The sequence below is a fragment of the Elephas maximus genome, chromosome 17 (assembly GCF_024166365.1).
Source record: "Elephas maximus indicus isolate mEleMax1 chromosome 17, mEleMax1 primary haplotype, whole genome shotgun sequence".
Taxonomy (NCBI): domain Eukaryota; kingdom Metazoa; phylum Chordata; class Mammalia; order Proboscidea; family Elephantidae; genus Elephas; species Elephas maximus.
In genome coordinates this window covers 88917325-88937873 of record NC_064835.1, presented here as the reverse complement: position 1 = coordinate 88937873, position 20549 = coordinate 88917325, and the positions used below count along the sequence as shown (strand labels likewise).

At 57.0% G+C, this 20549-nt stretch overlaps 1 protein-coding gene across 1 annotated transcript; it reads right to left on the bottom strand.

Moving 5' to 3' along the window:
- Nucleotides 1–12415: 12415 nt before the first annotated feature.
- ADRA2B (adrenoceptor alpha 2B) lies at nucleotides 12416–15867 on the bottom strand. Its single transcript, XM_049856719.1, has 2 exons — nucleotides 14155–15867; nucleotides 12416–13727 (listed from the first exon to the last, which is right to left on the bottom strand). The coding sequence occupies exons 1-2, from the start codon at nucleotides 15483–15485 to the stop codon at nucleotides 13625–13627; spliced, it is 1434 nt and encodes a 477-aa protein (XP_049712676.1). The 5' UTR covers nucleotides 15486–15867; the 3' UTR covers nucleotides 12416–13624.
- Between the last annotated feature and the right edge of the window lie 4682 nt (nucleotides 15868–20549).

Genomic DNA, 20549 nt, shown 5'->3' with positions numbered 1-20549 from the left:
GTTCCTGAAAGAGAACCTCTAAAACCTTGGAATTTCCCCAATGATGGAAGTATCTTTAATGAGGACCCCACACCACACCTTAAGTAACAGGTTATGTGACTGAGATGACTTGGGGGGGTGGGGCCTGGCCAGGCCAGAAAGACCACGGTGACATTAGCCAGACCTGGACAGGGGCGGTTCTGATTCAATCAATCCTGACTCCGTACTGAGGCCCCAGTAAAGGCTCTGGACACAGAATCTCCAAGAGCTTCCTGGTTGGTGAAAGATATCAATGCGAGTGGAAGGGCAGTGTGTCCCGTCTTGGGATGTGGGAACTTCACTTGGGACACCTCCCAGACCTCACCCTCTGTGTCTCTTCTTTTGTATCATTTTTGCTCTAATAAAACTATAATCACAGATACAGTGCTTTCCGTGACTTCTGTGAGTCGTTCTAGGGAATTATTGAACCCAAGGGAGTAGTGGGGGCCAGCAGGTCAGAAGTGAGGGGGAGAGCCTGGGAACCCCTGAGCTTACAGCCAGTATCCTGAGAGGGATAGAGGGAGCTCCCAAATTTGGAACCCGCAGATCACAAGCGAGGGTGTCGTGGAAACTCTAAGCTTGCAGTTGACACTCAAGGTCTTGGGCAGACGTGGCAGCCTGGAGGACTATGCCCTTCACCTTGTGAGGTCAGACCTCAATCCCAGTAGTTGGGGTCTGAGGATGGTGCCCTTCACCTTGTGAGATCAGACCTCGCTCCCAGTGGTTGGGGTCAAAGGACGGCGCCCTTCACCTTGTGAGGTCAGACCTCACTCCCAGTGGTTGGGGTCAGAGGACGGTGCCCTTCATCTTGTGAGGTCAGACCTCAATCCCAGTAGTTGGGGTCTGAGGATGGTGCCCTTCACCTTGTGAGGTCAGACCTCACTCCCAGTGGTTGGGGTCAGAGGACGGTGCCCTTCACCTTGTGAGGGCTGACCTCGCTCCTGGGGGTTGGGGTCTGAGGATGGTGCCCTTCACCTCATGAGGTCTGACCTCACTCCCAGTGGTTGGGCTCAGAGGAAGCAACGCTGCCTGCGTGGCTGGTGTCAGAACAGAATTAGTAAATTGCTTTGGATTGATCCACACAACTGGTAACAGAGAAACGGGATTTGATTTTCCCCAGCAGAGCCCTTCTAGAGAATTCATTGACAGAAGATCTGATGATACGAAGAAAAAGAAGAGGAAAAAGAGGAGGGAGAATCACGAAAAGAAACAAAAGGGGGCTGGCAGCCCTGTAACATGGCCCCCTGCAAGCTGCTCCTCCTGCGAGGACCCCCTCCCATGCCCCGCACCTGCAGGCCTCCACCAGCTCAGCCCCAGCCCTGCCCTCACTGCCCAGGACATTGGGCAGGCTGACCGTGGTCCTGCACTGAGGCTCAGGGCGGTCAGGGTGCACCCGACTGACACTCTTCTGAGTGATGAACTCGAGGAGGGTGAGAAGGAGGCTGGGGAGGAGTGGGTGCATTGGTCGCAGGCTAGATCCTGGCCAGGCCTCATGGGGCTGGTGTGCCGAGGGTGCGGCCCCACCTAGGCCAGAGGTCAGGATGCCAAAGGTCAGGATGCCCAAGGTCAGGGTGCCTAAGGTCAGGAAGAGAGGGGCTGTGTCCATATCAACCCGATGAGCACCGCAGCCCAGATGAGAGGCCTTGCCCCAGAGCTGTGGAGCAGGGGGCTCACCACATTTAGCCTCAGCACCAGCAAAGCCAGCTGCTCCCAACTGCTGGGATGCAGGGCAGTTCCCAACTAGCCCAGCACCACTGTGTCTGGAAGCCTGGCAGAGGGCCAAGGTAGGTGTCATGTGAACCACAATGGCTTGTGCGGTGGTTGGGGCTAGGCTGGCCCTGCACCTCCTGCCCACACCTAAAGGCCTGTTAGCATAACTGCAGGCTATCCTTCCTACCTGCTCCCTCACCTGAGGGCGATGGAGGCGGTTGTTGGGAACCTGTTTGAGCTGAAGCCACACACAGACAACCGCTTAGGCACCAGGCCTGGGCTCTGGTGGCTCCCGGCATCGCTGCCGTGTGACCTGGAACGGTCCCTAAACTGCAGGGGCCCAGTTTCTGCATCTGCAGAATGGGGGCAGGGGCCTAGGAATGACATCTGATGCACCAGCCTGTTCTCTTCCTCCAAGTGGGAAACCTGATCCCAGAGTCCCTATCTCCACCTCTCCATTGACAGGGGTCCATAGCAGCACAGAAGAAATGGGGTGATTAGCAGGTAATGGGGGGACCTGGGGGACCCACAGGTCCAAGGAGAAAAGTGCCCCTCGCCCAGACCCAAGGGCAGAGGATCCAAAAAGCAAAGTATGGACGGTGCTCCCCTCGCTGACCAGATCATCTGGTGAACAATTCCACCCTTTTTACCATACTGAAGACTCTGCTTCTAGGTATGGCTGGCACCTGTCTCTCTCCCAACCCCACCACAGCTTCCCACAGAATCAAAGCCTCTTTTCAAACTTACAAGCCCTTACTTGTGCTTACTTACTAATCTGTAGTGAACAATTTCACTATAGATGACCTGGTAAGCAAGGTAAGCACGGTGTTTACCTTGCCTATTACATCGCCTGCCCCTGCAGTCCCAGAGAGCAGCGGCCTGAGAGACTTGAGGCTGGAGAGAGGAAAATAGACATGTCTGTTGGCCACCTGCAGCAGATTGTGTCTCTCCTTCTCCCTCTCCCCATCCTCCTTCTACTCCTCTGCACTGGGGGCTGGCTCCTGACACCCAACACGCTTCCCCACCTCCTGGAGACAAGAGACCCTAACATCCCAACTGAGTTTCAGGCCGCTGTCTCTAGAGCAGTGCTGGACAACGAAGCCCCGGGCCTTACTCTGACCTGTCCCCTGCCCCTGAGAGTTGGTCTGGGACCAGGAGGCACCTCAGAACATGAGAGAGCCCACACTAGAGCCTGGACAGCAGGCCCGACCCCCACCCCATCTCTCCCAACTGAGACTAGCCTGTTCACACTGGCCTCCAGTCCTCTGCAGAGCAAGGCCTCCCAACAGGCCCTTCCTCTCTGCTTCCTGCCCCTCCAAGGCCCAGCACTCCCTCCTCCAGAGCCCCGTGGAGAAGTCACTCCTTCCCTGTGTGTCCCCGGGCTCTGACCCTCAGTGCACAGTGCTCCTGCAACCTTGGCCCTGATGGCCTCTCCCTTGCCTGCTGGGCCCTCTCTCCCTGGGTGCAGCGTGGGGTGGGCGCTCTTCATGTCCTTTCAAGCCTGGCACAGAGATCAGCACACCAGAGAGGCAGAGTAGGAAGTCAGATAGGCTCCAACATGTGGCCCTTCAGGCTGCTTATCCGGGACTAGCTGTCCATCTGTGATTGTAGCCAAGATGGGTGTGACAAGGGAGTGCCTCTGGGGACAGCCTCTGCCCACCTCCACGGTCTCCAGCATTCCACTCAGTAGCCAAACATGCACGCTCCATCAGCAAAACCAAAGCTGTACTTCAAGGGGACTTGTAGCCCACCTTCCCTCCCCAGAAGACAGCTCAGTGGCCATTCAGTACCTGGTGTTGCTCAGACCTGTCTCTTAAGGTTCTAGTCTTCCGCCTCCTCCCTCCTCAAATATTCCTCCCAACCACATCCAGCTCCCTCCCTAGAGGACTTGCCATCAGTACAGCTTTCTCCACCTCACCACTTTTCCAGGGATTCTTCAGCGTCCTGGAGACTGGTGTCAGGGCTGCTGGCTGGACAGTGCAGCCCTTAGCCTTTCGTTGTTTGCCAGGCACTGTCAGTATCCCAGGGCCCTGGTGGCACAGAGGTTAAGAGCTTGGCTGCTAACCAAAAGGTCAGCAGTTCAAACCCACCAGCAGCTCCTTGAAAACCCTACGGGGCAGTTCTACTCTGTCCTAAAGGGTCACTATGATTCGGAATTGACTCGACAGCAATGGGTTTGCATTTGTTTGGTGGGCCAGTACCCTGGGACACAGTGAACAAGGCAGGCAAATATCCCAGCCTCGTGGAGCAAGAGAAACAAGTGAAGGACGAGGCGTGTTAGCTGGTGGTAAGTAGGGAGGAGGGAAAGGCAAGAAAGGGGAGATGAGCAGTGTTTGGAAAGGGGCCAGGGAGGTCATACGTGAGGGTGACCCCCAGTGTCAGGACCAGACAGCAGGCCTGGCCACTGCTGCTGTAGCAGGCCGCCGTCAATTCCACTCCGGGGTCACAGGGAGCAACACCATCTGCCCCAACCCAGAGGCAATCAAGCTCACGAGCAGCACAAAGCATACTTGAGCAGTTCACCGTGTCGGCTGGGACGACCCTTGACCAGCCTTGCCTTGCTGAGAGGATACAGTAGTCCCCCACTATCGGCTGTTTGGCTTTCCGCAGCGTCAGTCACCAGTAGGGTGATGAAATCTCACGCCGTCCCACTCTGTCCTGCCCAGGGACCACGTTCGCTTAACTTTTATTACAGTGCATTATTATAATTGTTCTATTTTATTATTAGTTATTGTTGTTAATCTCTTCCTGTGCCTAATTTATAAAATAAACTTTATCATCAGTGTGTCCGTATGGGACAGAACATAGTATATGTAGGGTTCAGTACTATTCGAGGTTTCAGGCATCTGTGAGGGTCTTGGGACGTATCTCCTGCGGATAAGGGGGGACTACTGTAAGAACTTTTCCACCATTCCCGCCCGTCTCTGGCCCAGGGAAAGGCAGGCCAGCCCCAAAAGCCCCCATCCCACCCATGTCCAAGGGCAGCCTGACCTGGCCCCCCGCTGCCTGCCTGAAAACCTTGTCCTGCTCAGCAGCTGGGTTTCCAGACGGAGTTCTCTCAAGATCTCTGAGGTCTTCCTGACCACCCCGCCTTTACCACCCCTAACCTCTCCCTTCATCCGGATGGGCATCCCTCCCCCACTCCCAAGCCCCCCCACTGAGGACGGACCAGGATTCTAGGAGACCTGAGAGGCAAAAAGGTTTCAGAGTTCACACCAGCTCCATCATCAGAGAGTGCCTGACGGGCACCGTCTGAAGCCTTGTCCAGCTCATGCAGAGTCCAGGGGTCCGTCACTGTCGCTGTGAGAGCAACAGGTCACAGCATCTGCCTGGGAACCTTCCCTCCCAGCAGCACACGGAGCGAGCCTGGCAGAAGCTCTCAAAGAGAGGGACTTTGGAGCCCGTGGAGACATCGGGTCGGGGAAGCTGGGTAAAGCAGATTCTGTATGGAGGACAGGGCCGTCTTCCAAGACAGAGGGTCCATCCTCTTTCCATCAGGCTGCTGAGCAGTGAATTGCGGACACCTGGCTGGGCAAACGGTTCTGCCAGCTCACCTGGGAGGGGACCTGGGTTATATGTCAGCTCTATGCTGCTTGACACACCTCTTCAATCTTTAAGTTGCTACATTAACCCATTTTAAAGACATTGAGGTCAGAGAGGTTCAGCAGTTTGCCTGAGGCCACACAGCCAGTAGGCAATGCAGCCAGGTTTAACTCTTTCCTGCTGCCACGAGGATGGAAACCCTGGTGGCATAGTGGTTAAGAACTATGGCTGCTAAACAAAAAAAGGTCGGCAGTTCAAATCTACCAGTTTCTCCTTGGAAACTGTATGGGGCAGTTCTACTCTGTCCTATAGGGAAGATATAGGGTCCAACTATGAGTTGGAATCAACTCAACAGCAACGGGTTTTTGGCCCCCAGGGTGAATCCCAACCACACCATCTCTGTCCAGCCCCATCAACCACGCCCTCTCTGTCCAGAGCCAGCCCCGTCAACCACGCCCTCTCCGCAGGCCCTCTCTGTCCAGCCCCGTCAACACTTCCACACTCCCCAGCTCTGTGGGGACAGTTCTCCCACCTCTAGCTCATCCAAGGCCAGAATGGAATCTGCCGGCAGAACGTCTCTAGGAAAATATGGAAAAAGCAAAAAAAAAAGAGGGCGAGAGAAAGAGAACGCCAAACCAGAGACAATTCCCAGAGCCCAGGGTCCCACCAAGGCAGCCTAAAAAAAAACAAAAACCACCGCCATCGAGTCGAATCCAACTCACAGTGACCCTAGACAACAGAGTAGAACTGCCCCCTGCAGCTTCCAAGGAGCGCCTGGTGGATTCGAACTGCCGACCTTTTGGTTAACAGCCGTAGCTCTAACCATTACGTAACCAGGGTTTCCCAAGGCAGCCTAGGCTGGGAAAGCTCACTGGTTCAGCCAGAACTTAAAGCACACCTACTGTGACCCAGGCTTTCACAGGCTGGCTTCATGGAGAAGGTAGGTGAGCACTTCCATGGCCCTCTCTGGATGGCCTCTCTGTCCCCAATGCTGGGGTTAAAGCCAGTTTATTTTTAGGAGCCACATCTCCTGCTTGTGCCATTCTAGGCCATGACCCCCATGGGAGCAGCCTTCTCCTGGGAGCCCACCTCCTTGCTTGTCTTCACAGAGAAACTCACCCCACCTCCTCCTCAACTGCCCCCTCAAGTTCCCCTTCCTGGCATTCCTTTAGACCCAATATCAAGAACACACTGACCCTCAGAGATGACCAGCCACGTTCTCTCACAGGCCATGGCTCTCACCACCACCACCCCTCCAGGCAGGGACCACTCCCTTGCCCCCGCCAGCTCTCGAGCCTGCCTTGAGGGGACTGTCTTTCAAGACGACCCTTCTCAAGTTCACTCCACCTGGTTTCCCTGGGACACCAGAGTTGTGGGCAGGCAGGGAGGGGACTGAGGGGTGTTTCTTGAGCCTGGGGTGGGAGGGGAATGGAGTCGCATAGGTATGAGCAGGGAGGGTGCCTCATGGATCAGGGTGGTGAGCTGTGTCCTTGACGGTGCTGCGTGGTGGGGGCTGTAGAGAGAATTTGGGGTGGGGGGATGTGGAATAATGGGCTTGTGTTAATTTAACCCCAATGGATAAACAGAAAAAGGTAAGGGAGGGTAGGGGTAGGAGACCACTGACTCAGTTTCCCCTCTTCTCTCCCCCTGTACGAGGATATCCCAAGAGGCGGTGGCTGGGGTTCCAGGCATGTAAGCGTAGACAAGTCTGGACAGAGAAAAGGTGGGCAGAGAGTGGTTCCCAGGCAGCAGCAAAGGCGTGGTTTGAGCCATGCCCCAGGCCAATCCTTCATCTGCCAGTGACCAGTGTGAAGCCCAGAGAGGTCAAGGCTGTGCCCACCATCACACAGCAATTTGGTGGCCCTCCTGGGACCCTGGCCCCAGCCTCTGGATCTTGGCCTGAGCTTCTGAAACAGCTGAGTACACCCTTGCTGCCAGCCGTGTGTTCCAGCATTGCCGGCTGCCCCCACCCTCCCCACCCCCCTGTGGGGCAGGGGGGCAAACGGGCCACAGCCCACCCAGATTTTCAGCTGGGACAGCCGCGTCAAAATGGCACCTAACCAAGAACACACAAGGACCTGGTGAAGTCTGCAGCCTTGTGACCACCCCACCCAACACCCTCCTGCACTGGGGGAGGGGCGATTCACCCTTTCCCATCCCCATGTCCAAGGGATCCAAGCAGCAGGCTCAGGCAGCCTCTCACACTCCCTCCCTCACAGCTGCGGCTCAGCTGGGCTGGGCTGGGCTGGGAACTGGGGACTCAGGGGCTCCTGGGTTCCCCACTGCCCCAGCCCAGCCTTTTCCCCATGAAGTAACCCCAGGTCCCTAGTCGGGGGCAGATTCCATTTGACTGAGGAAGAGTGTGGCCCTGGCTGCACTAAAATTGTAAAGGCCTACCCCTCAGCTCTGGAAAGACCTGCCCTCTCTCTGGGGAAATCAAAGGTCAGGACCCTCACAACCACCCTCTGCCTGGCCCAGCAGCTCCCCCACCAGGGGTCCCAGAGGGTTACAGCAGGGCCAGAAATAGCCCCTGCTTTCCAGGGAGGGAGGCTCTTCTTTGGTCTCCGGTCTGTTCTGGTTCCGTTGCAGCCACCACTGGTCCTTGGAGCCTGCGGGCACCGTGAAGAGCCAGGATCTTCCCCTTGGGCGAGGCAGAAGCCAGGGGGTCAGCAGAGAGGGGAGCCAGGCGCTGAGGACCGAGTACTGGGAAAGGCCAGGAAAGGGGGAGGGAAGAGAGGGGAGAGAGGAAGGGGAGGAAGGGCGGGATCACAGGAGTAGAAGGTGGGTATTAAGGGGGGACACCTCTCCCTTTGAAGTTGATGCTGACCCATAGATGACCACAAGGCCAAGCCAAGGGCAGGAGACTTTGGCCGAGGGCCCAGGGAGGGTGTGAGACGATCAGAGCAAGCAAGCCTGGGGGCGGAGGGGGCGGGGGGCAAGCAATGGGTTGACATCCGGGCTCCTTCCAGCTCTGCCTTCTGCAAACAGCTTTCCCCACACCAGGCCAGGCCAGCCAGAAAGAAGGACAGATGCTGGGAGCACGAAGACTCCCAGAATCTAATTTTAGCAGAGTGTTCCCCGCCTTCCTGCTAACAGTGAGTGGCGCCTGAAAGGCTGGGGGCTTCCCACCCTTGTTTGAAGGGAGGTGCCCACAGGCTGAGAGTTACAGCAACAGCCTTGGGCAAAGCTGCCCCGGGGTTTCTGCAGACGAGGCCTTCTCGCTCACAAGGGGCAGGGCTTTGGTGGGCTGGGAGGAACCCAGCCTGCCCCCACGGTCACATTGAGGAGGCAGATGCTGAGGCCAGTTCATGACACAGTTGAGATCAGATTGTGTGGGTTCACTTTCTGCCCCAGATGACCCTAGGCAAGTCCCTCAGTCTCCCACAGCCTCAGTTTCCTCGTCTGTAGAATGGGGATAATTGCATTGTCTCAAATGATATATGTCAGGTGCTGAGCCGGGTGCTGACCCTAATAAATCAGACTGCTATCATGCTTCTCGCTGCCACATCTCAGAAGCCCCGAGCAGACCCGTCCTGCTTTACGCTTTGTGCTGAGGCACAAAGGTGAAGAAAACAGCCCTCGTCCAGGAGCCTGACTCTAGAACAACTGAGTAACTCCAGGATCCTCCTGCATCTGCCTTTCCAGTGGGGCAGGGCAGGGGCAGATCCAAGCTGGGGAACCCTGGGGACTCCAGGGGCAACCCCCTTAAGGCCAGGCAAGACACCCAGGCCCTGAGAGGGACGGAGCCTGCTCAAGGGCAGCCAAACTGATGGTGCAGAGGCAGGGCTTGAACCCCAGTGTCCAGGCCACCTCTTCTCTGGGACTTTCACTGCCAGGGAAGTCCCACCCCAGCCCTGCTGCGCCACAAAGACCTGACCCTCTGAGTTGAGCTCCCGGCTGGTAGAGGGGAAGCGAAAGGTTGCCAAGTACAGAGTCCAGCTGGGCAGATGCCTTCTCCAAGCCAGCAGGCACAGGTCCCCAATTTGCAGGTGGTCCCTGGGCAAGGTCTTACGCCCCCTTCCCAGACCCCACCCACAAATGGAGGACCAGGCAGAGGCTGAGGAGAATGGACCAGGGATCTGATTAACCCATGAATTCCCTCCACCTTGAGTCTTGGTTGCAGGTCGGCCCAGCCCTCTTGCCGCAGGTACCATTCTGAGTGGATGTGGGTCAAGAATGTCTCTGGCAAGAGGTTGTGGAGAGACTGGAACACTTCTACACTGCTGGTGGGGATGTAAATGGTACAACCACTTTGGAAATCGATTTGGCGCTTCCTTGAAAAGCTAGAAATAGAACTATCATATGATCCAGCAATTCCACTCCTCGGAATATATCCTAGCGAAATAAGAGCCCTCACACAAACAGATACATGCACACCCATGTTCACCGCATCATTGTTTACAAAAAGACAGAAGCAACCAAGGTGCCCATCAACAGATTAATGGATAAATTATGGTATATTCACATAATGGAATACTACGAAATGATTAAGAACAAGGAATCCGTGAAACATCTCATAATATGGAGGACTCCAGAAGGCATTATGCTGAGTGAAATTAGTCAGCTGCAAAACGACAAATATTGTATGAGACCGCTATTAAAAGAACTCAAGAAAAAGTTTAAACACAGGAGAAAATATTCTTTGATGGTTATGAGGGTGGGAGGGAGGGAGGGGGGTATTCACTAATTAGATAGTAGGCAAGAAATATTTTCGGTGAAGGGAAAGACAACACACAATACAGAAGAGGTCAGCACAACAGGACTAAACCAAAAGCTAAGAAGTTTCCTGAATATATTCAAAAACTTCAAAGGCCAGAGTAGTAGGGATGGGGGTCTGGGGACCAGGGTTTCAGGGGATATCTAGGTCAATTGGCATAACAAAATGTATTAAGAAAACATTCTGCATCCCACTTTGGTGAGTGACATCTGGGTTTTTAAATGCCAGCAAGAGGCCATCTAAGATGCATTGATTGGTCTCAATCCACTGGGAGCAAAGGAGAATGAAGAACACCAAAGATACAAGATAAATATGAGAAAGGGCCACATAAACCAGAGATTCCATGAGCCTGAGACCAGAAGAACTAGATGGTGCCCAGCTACCACCGATGACTGCTCTGACAGGGAACACAACAGAGAACCCCTGATGGAGCAGGAGAACGGTGGAATGCAGACTTCAAATTCTCATTAAAAAAACCAGACTTAATGGTTTGGCTGAGACTGGAGGGACCCCGGAGGTCATGGTCCCCAGACCTCCTGTTAGCCCAAGACTGGAACCGTTCCCAAAGCCAACTCTTCAGGCAGGGATTGGACTGGACTATAAAACAGAAAGTGATACTGGTGAGGAGTGAGCTTCTTGGCTCAAGTAGACGCATGAGACTATGTGGGCAACTCCTGTCTGGAGGCGAGATGAGAAGGCAGAGGGGGACAGGAGCTGGCTGAATGGTCACGGGGAATACAGGGTAGAGAGGAGGAGAGTGCTCTCTCATTAGGGGGAGACAGCTAGGGGTACAGAGCAAGGTGTGTATAAGTTTTTGTATGAGAGACTGACTGGCTTGATTTATAAACTTCCACAATAAATTAAAAAAAAAAAAAGAATGCTTCCTGCAACAATGCGTCAAAGAATTCTCCACACCCTGAATTTCTCAGCAGCTGCCCTGGAGGCAGGGGCTGGGTGTAAATGCACTCTTGAGGTGTCCTTCGTGATCTGAGGACCCAGCTTTCTTGCAGAGAAGGTGCAGCTGTAGGGGACTTCTTAAGCCTCCTTTCTCCACCTCTTCTTTAACTGTCTTCTCTGTAGGGACCCCAATTGCCCTTCTGTCAAAAATGTCTTAAGAAAGGGATCTTCAAAAATAATAGACAGGTCTCCAGAAGGTAGATGTGCCAGGCCAAGAGAACTGCCAAGTCATTACACCTTTCTGAGCCTCAGTTTCCCGTTATAAAAATGGGCTGATTGTTACCTTGTACGATGGGTGTGAAGACTAAACAAGCTAACCAAAGATTAAATAAGCAGAGTGCCACAGAGGGGCTGGCTCAGTGAGTGGGAACAAATGAACCATCCCTGATCTGTGCTTGGAGGTAGGCGCCCAGGCTGGTGGGAGGCACTGAGAGCACCCCAGGGCAAGGCGTGTCCTTCTTGTTAAGGCCTCAGTGAAGCCCCGCATCCACGTCTCCACTGACTGTGTGACTACATTGGGGTCTCTGCTTGCCCCTGGCAGAAGCCGTGGCCCCAATAAATGTGGAGATGGTATGCGGACTCTTGGCTCCTGGGTCAATGTGGGGGTAGGGGGGTGGTGCCCACATCAGACCCTAGAGCCATGCTCCTCCCTCTGCCCTCCCCTCCCAGGCCCCATCCCTCCCTGGGTCAGCCCCTGGTGCCAGCCCTGCCCAGGCCTCCTATAGCCTGCCCCCTACACCCGCCTGCTGTCCGTCTCCCCGGCTCTCAGAACCAGGCCAACCTGGTTCCAGCCCAAAAGTTGCCCTCTCTGAAGGGGCCAGGAGGCAGCTGGTTGGGACAGGAAGCCCAGAAGGCTCCCCCTTAATGCAGCTCACAGGTGGCTTTGGGCAGCCCCCTCTCCTGTCTGGGCTTCAGCTGCCCCATGTGGAATAAGAGGAGACTGTTGAAGACGACGTCTGCAGGCCTTCCAGCTCTGACGTCTGTGGCTGAATCTTTTTGCACTGAGAGCCTGAGGCAAAGCAGCTCCATTTGGGCTCTCCTGCCCCTCAGTGAAAAACAGCAGCTTAAAACCATTATGCAGAGTGGCCTTCCTTCCTAGCCTGCCCACCTTCCTCCCACCGCCCACCCATGTGGTGGTATCTGACCACCTCTGCTGGCCCCAGGTGCTGTGCCTGGCCAGCCAGCAGGGCTGGTTGGGACTCTCAGGCAGTCAGTCTCAGGCTCCGCTGGCCACGCTCATCCCCACAAACTTCTAATGATGTGGAGGGGATGCTGAGGGGCTAAAGGCAGGCCAGCCAGATCTGGGGGAGGAGAGGGGAACTGGCCCTGGGAGGATGCCCCATCTCAGGGGGCCCACGTCCAGGGTGGGCTATGCGAGTAGCTGAGGAATAACTACCTCCTGGAAGCTCACAGACGACGAGAACGCTGCTTTTTTATTACAAAATATCTTTTATTGATAAAATAGCTTTTTAAAACACCTGCATATCACAACAGGGGGCCACAGGCAGCAATTCCAGGCATCCCACTGGGCTCACACCCAGTGAGGTGGGGCAGATGTCACCATTCAGCCCCTTCCCTGGGCCCAGCACTCCCAGCCTCACCTCAGAGCAATGCCCTGGCCTCTTATCTATAGGTGCTAGCTAGGTTCACCTCAGAAAATTCCCTCAGCCCCCCTCCAAGTCTGGCCAGACCCATCAGAGACCCAAAGGTGCCTGTGCTACTCCATGACACCCCCTCCCCAAGCTAAGATGCTCCATGGTCCTGAGCCCAGAAGCCAGGAACTCCCGTGGGGAAGACAAAAACACCCTTCTCATACTCCCAGTTATCCCAGAAGCCAGGTTCTGGGGTGAGGAAGAGAAATCAAGAGGGAGAGGCCCCTGCAGCCCCACCCAGGGTGGGATTAAGTATGCTTCACAGGGATCCACGTGGGGCTTGGAGAACAGCCCGAGCACTCTGGGAGGAAGTTCACCAAGAGTCCATGGGGCTCTTGCTCACTGCCCCAGCCCCAGGACCCTGCCTGGGGCTCATCTCAGACTGTTCCCATGGCATGGGTATTTTTAGCTATCTTGGGGAAACAATTTGCCTGCCTGATGACAAAAGGCTTTTTTTCCTCCACTGGGGGCCCCAAGCCACTGAAAACCCTGTCGGTGTATAGGTGAAATGTCGAGAACCTGTCATGCAGTGTAATAACACGAGCCTCTGCAGGCACAAAGAAATCCTTTAACTGAAGTAATGATTCTGTCGGCCACACCCCACTTCCAGTTTGGGGTAGGAATTCACACACCCCAGGCACAGAACAAAAGTCTACAGGAAGACAGGAGTGGTAAACACAGAAAAGGGGGCTTTTACATCACTGGATAATACATTTGCTGGTTCTCTAGTGCGTTCCCCCAGGGAGCTCAAAGCTTTCTGTAAAGTCTTTCATCTCCCTGCGGCAAGTGGGCGGCAAGCTATTGTCACCCCGGTTTTTGCAGGGGGTGACTGCCGGTGATCAGGGATCTCCCACTGAGGTGGGGGCCAGGCCTCCAGACCGCCCCCGAGGCCTCCACGCAATGGCCCACCTCCCAGAGGGGCACTGGATCAGGAAACCAATCCACGGCTCTGGCCTTTAAAGGAGCAGCGGGCGGGGGAAAAGAAGGCCCCAGAGAGAGTGCCGGCCCATAAAGCCCACCCCAGCCCTCAGTGGCAACCACGGGTGCCCAATGTGGGCGGACAATCTTCATTTCTGCCTCCTCCTTGGCAGCAGGCTCTCCTGGGAAGAGTGGAAGGTGGGCTTCCTGTTCTTTGAGGGAAAAATGAGAAAGACACAAAAACACTACAAGCACGTGACCTGCCAGGGAACACAGGGTGCTCGAGAAAGGGGGGCCCATCCATTGGCTTGTAGGGGCCTGGGATTCTGGGAGGGAGGGCCTCTATTCTAGACTGGCCTCGGCTACACTCAGGAGGGTCATCCCTCTGCCTGTGCTCAGGCAAGGGGTGGAGAAGAGGGCACCCCAGAGCCGAGACAGCAAGAAGGAGGCTTCACATGGACCCCTGTGAACAGCGCCCCTGCCCTTGTCCATCCCAGGGGGCTCCCAAAATGGGGCCTGCAGGACCTGGGCAGGACCAGAAAGTCCCAGGAAGGTGCCACATAAAGCAGGGCAAGAACCAGGGTGGCCCTGGTGACACCTGGCACCCACCCCACACAGGCAGCAGGCAGGTGGGCTCACCGGGCCATCTGGGTCCACTGGCGGCACAGGATCCTTCGAAAGGCTCGGCGGAAGTCCTGGTTGAAGATGGTGTAGATGACGGGGTTGAGCGAGCTGTTGCAGTAGCCAATCCAGAAGAAGAACTGGAAGAGGCCATGAGGCACCTTGCAGTGCTGCGGGCAAATGGCACCCAGACTGTAGCTGAAGAAGAACGGGAACCAGCAGAGCACAAAGACGCCAATGACCACGGCCAGCACGAAGGTAAACCGCTTCTCCCGCGTCAGCTGTGCCCGCCGACGCCACCATTGCCCACCTGCAGTACCCACACCCCTGCCCAGGAGCACCTGGCCACGCAAGGTGGCCAGCACCCGAGAGCCCTTTGGCTGCTGCAGTGGTGGGCTGCAAGCCAAAGCAGGGGAGGCTGGGACAGCCGGAGAGCCACACTCCTCCTCCTCCTCCGGAGATGCCCCACAGACACCCTCCTTCTGGCCCTGGCCTGAGTTGGGAAGGACAGGCCAGCTGGGTGGCAATGTCAGGGTCCCAGGATCTTCTGGTGTCTCCCTCTCCTTCTCCCCAGGTGGCTCAGAGTGTCCATTGGCCTCCCCAGTAACAGCCAGAGAAGAGGCCAGTGTTGGTGAATTGGCTAAGGCTGAAGGCCCTGCAGGGAGGGGATGGGGCTGCTTGGGCTCACCCTCCCTGGGGGCTCCCTTGGCCCTGGGCCCTCGGCGGTTGCTACGTTTGGCAATCAGGTAGATGCGCAGGTAGACGAGGATCATGATGAGGCAGGGTGCGAAAAAGGAGCCGATGCTGGAGGACAGGATGTACCAGGCCTCTTGGTTGAGCTTGCACTGGGGGCGCCCGCGGGGCTGGGGGCCCTGGTCGCCCTTGTAAATAAGGGGCGGCAGTGAGATGGCGGCTGCAATGAGCCATACAGTGAGGATGACGCACTTGATGCGGCGCGGGGTGCGCTTGGAGTTGTACTGGAGCGCGCGGCTCACGGCCCAGTAGCGGTCCAGGCTGATGGCGCACAGGTGCACAATGGACGAGGTACAGAAGAGCACGTCCAGGGCCAGGTACACCTCGCACCACGTGCGCCGGAAGTACCAGTAGCCCAGCAGCTCGTTGGCCAGGGAGAACGGGATGATAAGCGTGGCCACCAGGATGTCGGCCGCGGCCAGCGACACCAGGAACAGGTTCTGTGGGGCGCGCAGAGAGCGACTGGTCAACACAGCCAAGATGACCAGGGCGTTGCCGAAGATGGTGAAGAGGATGAGGAAGGTGATGACCGCCGCGATGGCCGCCGTGGCCTGCACAGAGTAGGGCTCCTCGTGGTCCATGGCGGGGCCGGACATGGCCAGAGGGGCGCTGCTCCCCCTGCACGCGCACCGCCGGCAGGAGCGCTGCCCGGGTTCGGTTAGACCAGGGGGCTGCCCCTCGGGAGCCGCTGGAGCCACTGGAGCGCCATGCCGGGCCAAAAGTGGCCGAGGAGGTCCAGCCACTGCCCTCCTACATCCTCTCCCACCGGTGCCCCGCGTCCCTGTGGTCCGCGCCGGAGAAGTTTCCCAAGTTGTCTTGCTGCCGTCCCTGCTCTGCTGGGGACCAGAGCGAAGTTACGCCCTCCCGTCACGCGGCTGCCGGACGCACCGTGGGGCGCAGGGCGCGGGGCGCGGGGCGCGGGCCGAGCAGGGGGCGCGCTGGCCGTTCCCGGAGGAGGCGCGGAGGCTCTCGTTCTCGCCCCGAGCCGCGCCTGCAGGAGCCCGCCGCCGCAGGGGAGCGGGGAGGAGAGCGAGCGGGTGGGAAGAGGGAGGAGACTGGAGGCGGGAGCGAGAGCAGGGGCGGGGACGGGAGGCGGTGGACGGGGCGCCTCGCGGGAGGGCGGGTCGGCGGCCGAGCGCAGCCCCCCGGTGCCCCGGCCTGCGCCCTGGCAGCTACCCTTCTCTCCCGACTGCCGCGCCGCGGAGGTTAGAGGGGTCAGGCGTCTGGGGTCCTCGGGACTCAGGGATGGACGCTTGGCGAGAGGAAGGGTCGGTGCTTCAGGAGCTGGGACGCGGAGCCGACGCGGCCGCGGACACCGAGGCGCGAGGCCTCTCCGCACTAGCCAGCGCCCGGGTCTGGAGCGGTGGCGTTGGCTGGTGTCCCCTCCCGCAGCCCAAGTCCCCCGAGCAGGGGATGGGTGAGTGTGTTGGGGCGCGGAGGCGCAATAAAGCACACCTCGCAGCCCGCTCCCCTGCAGTGGAGACGCCCGCGGAGGGGGCACCGGGAGCCTGCCCCAAACTCCTTCCCCAAATCCTTTCCCACCCCAACTCGACTCCGTCGCGCCTGCGAAGCCTGAGGAGACGCGAGTCGCTGGGTTGCGAGCGCCCCCTGCCGCCCCCGCGTGCCGAGCTGCCCCCGGCTCATCTTGGAGAGATCCTGGTCCTCTCCTGGTCCCCATGGCGCCGAAAGGCTCCCCACCAACCCTGGTGGGGAAGGCAAATGCCCAGAGCCTGGGACCTATGACTTAAGCTTTCGCGTTTCTCCTGCAGCTGCCTCAGTTTCCCCCATTAAAAGCAAAAGACATAGTTGGCGTGGACTCAAACCACAGCAGCAGCTGAGACCAGCCAAGGGTTTGGCATTTTGGCAAACGGTGGCAAACTCCAGCCTCTTCACCGGTAGGTTGAGGAGGCCCCTGCGCCAGCACAGAGCGAGGAAAACCGCCGAGGGCCACGGGTGGGGTGTTTTTGACACAACTCAGAAAAAGTAGGTCTTGGGCAGCCTGAAAGGAGGAGCCTCCTTTGGCCTCCTGGGGCTGTGGTTGACCCGCCTCCCTGCTCCAGTCCTGCCTCGCTCTCCCAAATACATACCACACACCCCCTTGGGGTGCCAGTGGAAAGAGCTGTTGGGATAAGGAGAATGTCAGACTACCCTCCACCCGACCTTGCCTTCAAAGAGCTGCTGGGCCCCTACTCCCCCCAGGCACCCTCTCCCTACCTACTCTTCCTGCAGCATGGGCAGCCTCCAGGGCACTTTTTTCTGAGCTTCCTAAACCCCTAAGTCCAGCCCACAGCCAGTTTCATATTTATAGCCCACAGCTCTGCAAGGCGGCCTCTGTGTGTTTAAATAAGCATCAATCCACCTCTGAAAGCAGAGCTCCTTCAAAGGACCCAGCCTTGAACCATTATGCCCACCAGACCTTCACTCCTGCCAGCCCAGCCTTCACAAGAGCAGGGCACCTGACCTCTCAGCGCCACAATGCTCACCCTTACCCAGACTGAGATGGGCAGTGCCCCAGGGCCCCCAGCCACGGGGGGCATTCTGGTGATGGGTTCCTCCCTGGCCCTGAGCTATCCCTGCCATCCTGACAGGTTACCCAGCTCTTCTGATGGGTGCCAAGTGCCCGAAGCCTGATTGGGGGTGGACTGGGGGTGCTGTCTAGGCTAAGCTGAGTGAGAGAGGCCCTTCCTTCCAGGCCTCAGCCCTCAGCCGACCACTGCAGCAGCAGGTCCTGTGGCTACACCCTTCCCACTCTCTGGCTGGGCAGGGCCTGAGCCCACAGCCACCAAGAGAGGGGAGGCCCAGTAACCCCTGCCCTGAGGAAGGGCAGAGGGGTGGCCTTTGGAGCCCGGCAAGAAGCCACATGGGCAAGTTCCTGCCTGTCCCCGTTACTCGCTGACCTAGGGCACAGAGGCTGGGCACCCTGCTGCACGGGTGGACATTGGGAGGAACCGACTTTTCATCATCTCCAACCATCCTCAGGCAAGGGGGGCAGTGGGCATGTCCCCAGCGCAGCCCTGGACCTTCCACTGTGACCAGCATCAGCCCTTTTTCTTCTGACTGGTTTTCCTTAAAGGGCCAGGCTGCTCGGGCTCTGCAGGAACTGAGGTCAGGGACGCCCATACTGCCTCCCCCACCAGATCCTCCATACCCCACTGAGGGGTCCTCCCTGGGCCTTTCCTGAAGGGGCACCCGGGGTTCACCCAGTGCCAGGCTCTGCACGAACCTCTACCAGCCCAGGTCAGCACAGGTGGGGGGCGTCAGGGACAGAGCCTACTGGCCAGTGGGTCTGAGAGATTCACACCCATGGCTGGGGGAGCCCAGGAGCTGCCCCACAGCTTCAGCACCCAGGCTACTCAGTTCAGCAGCCTGGAAGCTCTAGTGTCGCCTTCCACCGCCTCCTCCAGGCCCCGCCACGTGGGCAGCGCACACACACACGCACGCACACATGCACACCCACCCACCCCCACACACATCCACCCACCCACCCCCACACACCCCACCCACCCACCCACACACACCCCCTTCAGGTGCTGCCTGCATGTCGCACCCCCAGCAGCTGCCAGGTGCAGGAAGTAGAGCCCAGCCAGCCAGTCCACGGGAGGGCTTCCTTCAGCTCTGCCAAACCAAATCTGACCTTCCACTGTGGTCCTACTTCATCAGGGCTGGCAGAGTTCATTCCCCAAACCTGCGGGCAGCCACCAGCAGAAGCTGCCTAGAGATTCCCAGGCCATCTGGGCTGAGTGGGAAGCCCCACAGGAAGAGACCATTAGGGCACTGCCAGGTGCCTGCCCTCCTTTCCTGCCCACTGGACTAGATTGTTCCCTGGAAACACCCTGAGTCCCCACAGCTCCTGTCTTCCAGGGGCTGTTTGCCTGGCCAGAAACCCCCTCCACATCCTTTCTCCTGTGCTTTGTGGGCCCTATCCCACTCTCAAGGTCCATGCATCATCACCCCCTTTAGGCAGAAGGAGGATCCCTGTTCTCCAAGCTCCTGGGCACCATATTCACACACCATTTAACCCTTGGTGTACCATCCTGCATCACACCGTCCTTCAGAGTAGACATCCCCTTTGCCCTCAATACCTGACTTGAGCTTGTAGCGTGGTGACAGGACTGTGGCAGCAGACAGAGGTGTGTGCATGCACACGAGACCTTCTCAGACAGGGGGCACCCAAGGGAAGGTGCCAGAGGGATGTCCTTGGAAAGAGGGGCCACAGGGGAAGATGACTTTCTTAGTCACCTAGTGCTGCTATAACAGAAATACCACCAGTGGATGGCTTTAACAAACAAATTTATTCTCTCACAGCCTACAAGTCCAAATTCAGGGTGCCAGCTCCAGGGGAAGGCTTTCTCTATGAGCAGGTCTTTGTCATCAATCTTCCCCTGGTCTAGGAGTTTCTCAGCACGCTTTGCTCCCAGCACTGCTTTCTTGGTGGCATGAGGTCCCTCTCCTCTCTGCTCTCTCATATCTCAGAAGAGATTGACTCAAGATACAGCCTAATCCTGTAAATTGTGTCCTGCCTCGTTAACACCATAAAAATCAAAACCAAACCTGTTGTCATTGAGTCAATTCCGACTCATAGTCAGGCCCTACAGGACAGGGTAGGACTGCCCCATAGGGTTTCCAAGGAATGGCTTGTGGATTTGAACTGCCAACATTTTGGTTAACAGTCAAGTTCTTAACCACTGTGCCACCAGGGTAGAGTTTAGGGTTTACAGCACGTAGGTAATTACAACAGATTACCAAACGGTGGACAACCACACAACACTAGGAATCACAGCCTTGCCAAGTTGACACACATTTTGGGGCAACAATTCAATCTGTAACAATGACTTAGCATGCAAGCGATGCCATCTCTTCCAAAGAAGAGGGAGGTGCTTTCTCCATCCCTGACCAAGAGGCCAGAGGGAGATGTGTCGTCTTAGTTGTAAGCTCTGGAGCTGCTGCTTCTCCAGGTGAGAGCTGAGAGAGTGGCAGAGGCCCCAGAAGCTCACAGCACCTCCCCTCCCCCACAAGTACACACAAGGCCTGATCCTCCATCAGGCTTCACAGCTCAGCTGTCCCCAGAAATCCCAGCCTTTCTAGTCCCTGAGACCCTTCTACTCCCAGAACACCCAGACAACCTCACCTCCCCATCTTTCCAGGTCCTCCAGCTGCACCCTGAACAATATAAGCTGGCCACCCTCTATCCTTCCATCATAAACTTGCTCTACAAAACCCTAACCTGGTAAAACCTAAGGAGCCCTGGTTGTACATTGGTTAAGCATTTGGCTGTTAACCAAAAGGTTGAGAGTTCGAACCTACCAGCTGCTCTGTGGTAGAAAGATGTGGCAGTCTGCTTCTGTAAAGATTATAGCCTTGGAAATCCTATGGGGCAGTTCTACTCTGAGCTACAGGGTTGCTATGAGTTGGAATCGACTCAACGACAGTGGGTTTGGTGGATAAACCATCCATCCACCCCTTGCCTGTGACCAAGCAGCTGCCCCTTCTGCATCAACTGGCCTCACTTTCAACTCCTGACACGGATCTCCAACTTTCCTAGCGTGCTTCCTCTCCCATTCTGCCTGACCTGGCCCTGCCTGCCTCTCCACCACTTGCTCATTCGCTCTCACACAGACCTGCCTCGCACCCCCACCTCTGCACGCTGGGGCTCGAAGGGC

Bases quoted from the DNA above. Each gene is read 5' to 3' on its own strand.
- ADRA2B (XM_049856719.1), bottom strand. From the start codon at position 15,485: ATGTCCGGCCCCGCCATGGACCACGAGGAGCCCTACTCTGTGCAGGCC. The intron at 13,728-14,154 runs GTGAGCCCACCT...TTTCCCTCAAAG, and splicing joins CAGTGGACCCAGATGGCCCG to AACAGGAAGCCCACCTTCCA.